We start from the raw sequence: 2,615 nt of genomic DNA, 5'->3' as shown, positions 1-2,615 counted from the left end.
AAAAATATGCATATATATATATTTTTTTTTTATTATATAAAATATTTTTATTAATATATAAAAATGGTATAATGTATAAAATTACAAAATATATACTGTATAAAATTCTATAAATATAAAATATATTATTTTAATAAGTGTTGTATCTGATTGTTTTTATTTTTTTATTATTTATTTTAATTGTACATTTATATGATTTAATTAATTATTAGCTTTTATCCTTAGCAAACCACAGTTTGGGAAACCCTTACATAAATGAATGTTTAATGCACTGTTGCTAACGCAGAATGGAATATATTTAATTTATCTATGTATTTTTGTATCAATATGACGCAAGACTTTTAAATCTATGTGTTAAACAAGTTAAGTCAAAGGTAATGAAAGCATAGTCGGATTACATTACCTAAAATATGTAATCTAATAGATAATGTTACTAACTACAATTTTCTTCTTGTAATTTGTAATCAGTAACAGACTACAATTTTTAAGTGCTGATCATGCATTAAGCCTTCAAGTGATATCACCCTAATATAACTGTTTATTTTCATCTTTCTTACATTGATTTTGTGCCATTGTTTGCAATATATTTTAATAACGAATTCAATGTGGTATATTTAGTGTGTCTGACCTCCAGACGTTTCATTCTCTCCTCATCCTCACACAGTCGCCCTTCATCCACCTCGATGGCTTTCCTCATCACTGTGGCCATTTCGTTTATTTTCTCAATGTGCGCCTGCATCTCCTGCGACATAAACACAGTGAATGACTATTTGGACACCAGAATTAGAGGGAATCTCATAAAAACCGTCTGTAAGACTGACATTAGTGTGCTGTTCTCTGAGCTGGGTGACAATAGCAGGATCGTCTCTCTTGCTGGCCATCAGAAGGCGAAACACCTGCTCTCTGTATTTGTTCATGATGAGCTCCAGCGCAGACTGATGCTCCTCCAGTGATGTGCGCAGCTCTGCCGAGACAAATGTGCGGATTTGGATTTAAAACAGCCCTCAAATGACATCCAGTGACAGCTTCTAATTGCAAACCCTCCTAACACCTTTGTTTTCTTGCTGAAGTTCCCGTATTTGCCGGTTTTCCTGCTGGATGCCCATGACCAACGTGGAGCGCGGCCGGTGTCTCGCCACCTGGTTCAACACCTCAATCTCTTCCTGGTACTGAAAGAACAAGAAATATGAGTACAACAACTCTCATCCCCATTAGGCAGACTGAGAACAAACACTGATACCTGTTTCATGGCCTCCACTCTCTTGTTCAGCAGCATGGTTTGTTCGATCAGGATCTCAGCAGCACTGTCATGATCCCGGAGCCGCTCTACCAGTGATTTGGCATCAGCCAGCACCTTCTCCAGTGTACAGGTCATTCCTGAAGAACACAAGAAACACTTGGACTGTGACTTAAGTCATGATTTCTTTCATAAATACACAATCTTAAATTCTACAAATGCTTAGATCAGTGGAAAGCTGATTTGCTGCAACTACTGTTATGTTGTGGCTTATTTATACACGTTAACGTAACTTATATGGCTTGATTTCAGAAATACTGAAAGGTAGGTGTCAAATGTTTTGGTAGAAGCCTAGCATTAGCTTCTAAGAAAATAAATACGCTAACGTTAATTGTTTTAATAAAATACTAGATCGTGTAAATAAATATGAATCTAGAAACACTTTTTGTTTTATTATATTTCCAAATAAAACCGTGAATAATTTTAAATGAATAGAAAAGCTTACTTTATCTTACAGAAACGGCTCAGTTGGAACACTTCCTGTTGCTGCGGCCGTGACGTCACGCGCGAGTACTTCTGGGAGATGTAGGCGTCAACTTTCTTCCATACACCGTCCGCATGGAGGCGCAATGGACAAACTTTCTGAATGTTTAAAGTGCAATCAGTAACATGAATGTTTTGTTTATTACTGTAAAATCCATCCTTTCGCAAATTCCTTTAGTGAAGCTTATTAATAATCTCTAAATGTCTGGCCTCATAGTTCCATTATGAGCATGACCGCTCATGTTCTTTTATTAACTGAGTTTGTGGAGAGAGGCCAGATTAATCCCGAGTGACCCAGAGGGCGTAATCAGATTTTACCTGTGCAAACAAATCCTGCCTTGTGATTATATGAGTCAGTTTTATATCTAATATTATCCAATCATAACTGTTACAGAGTTTTTGAAATGAAGGGAGATGCAGGGAGATATTTTGTCATTAATATGAGAATCACATGACATTTTTTATTTGAGTCTTTTCAAGATTGTAATTCCTGAATATAATTTTTATATCATTATATATTATATATATTTATTTAAATAATTATTTCTATATAATTAATTTCTAAGAAAATTTTCTTTTAAAACAAGCAAATAAGCATCCCGTCATTTATGTATTTTATTTTAACATAAGCAGAGAGAGATTTAAATATTTTATTATAGCATTAATAAGAGAATAACGTGACATTTCGATGTTATTTTATTTTTCAAGTTAAAATATTTTCATATAATTCTTATATAATTATATTTTATATATTATTTATATTATTATTTTAAATAATCATTTAATCCTTTTGATTAAATAATAAAATACTGATTTGAGGAATTATAAAAAAATA

At 33.0% G+C, this 2,615-nt stretch overlaps 1 protein-coding gene across 1 annotated transcript in view; it reads right to left on the bottom strand.

The window, feature by feature from the left end:
* The window catches only part of fgfr1op2 (FGFR1 oncogene partner 2), a 3,046-nt gene extending 1,206 nt beyond the window's left edge, over positions 1-1,840 (bottom strand). The window contains exons 1-5 of the mRNA XM_016512138.1: positions 1,743-1,840; positions 1,241-1,377; positions 1,052-1,169; positions 822-964; positions 629-742 (exon numbers count right to left, since the gene is read on the bottom strand). Of these exons, the coding sequence (XP_016367624.1) occupies positions 629-742; positions 822-964; positions 1,052-1,169; positions 1,241-1,375 (510 nt within the window). The 5' untranslated portion in view covers positions 1,376-1,377; positions 1,743-1,840. The remainder of the gene's footprint in view (positions 1-628; positions 743-821; positions 965-1,051; positions 1,170-1,240; positions 1,378-1,742) is intronic.
* Between the last annotated feature and the right edge of the window lie 775 nt (positions 1,841-2,615).

Source organism: Sinocyclocheilus rhinocerous, unplaced genomic scaffold, assembly GCF_001515625.1.
Source record: "Sinocyclocheilus rhinocerous isolate Xijiao unplaced genomic scaffold, SAMN03320098_v1.1 scaffold475, whole genome shotgun sequence".
Classification (NCBI taxonomy): Eukaryota; Metazoa; Chordata; class Actinopteri; order Cypriniformes; family Cyprinidae; genus Sinocyclocheilus; species Sinocyclocheilus rhinocerous.
Note: the sequence above shows the minus strand (reverse complement) of the source record. Positions and strands in the feature narration are given on the sequence as shown.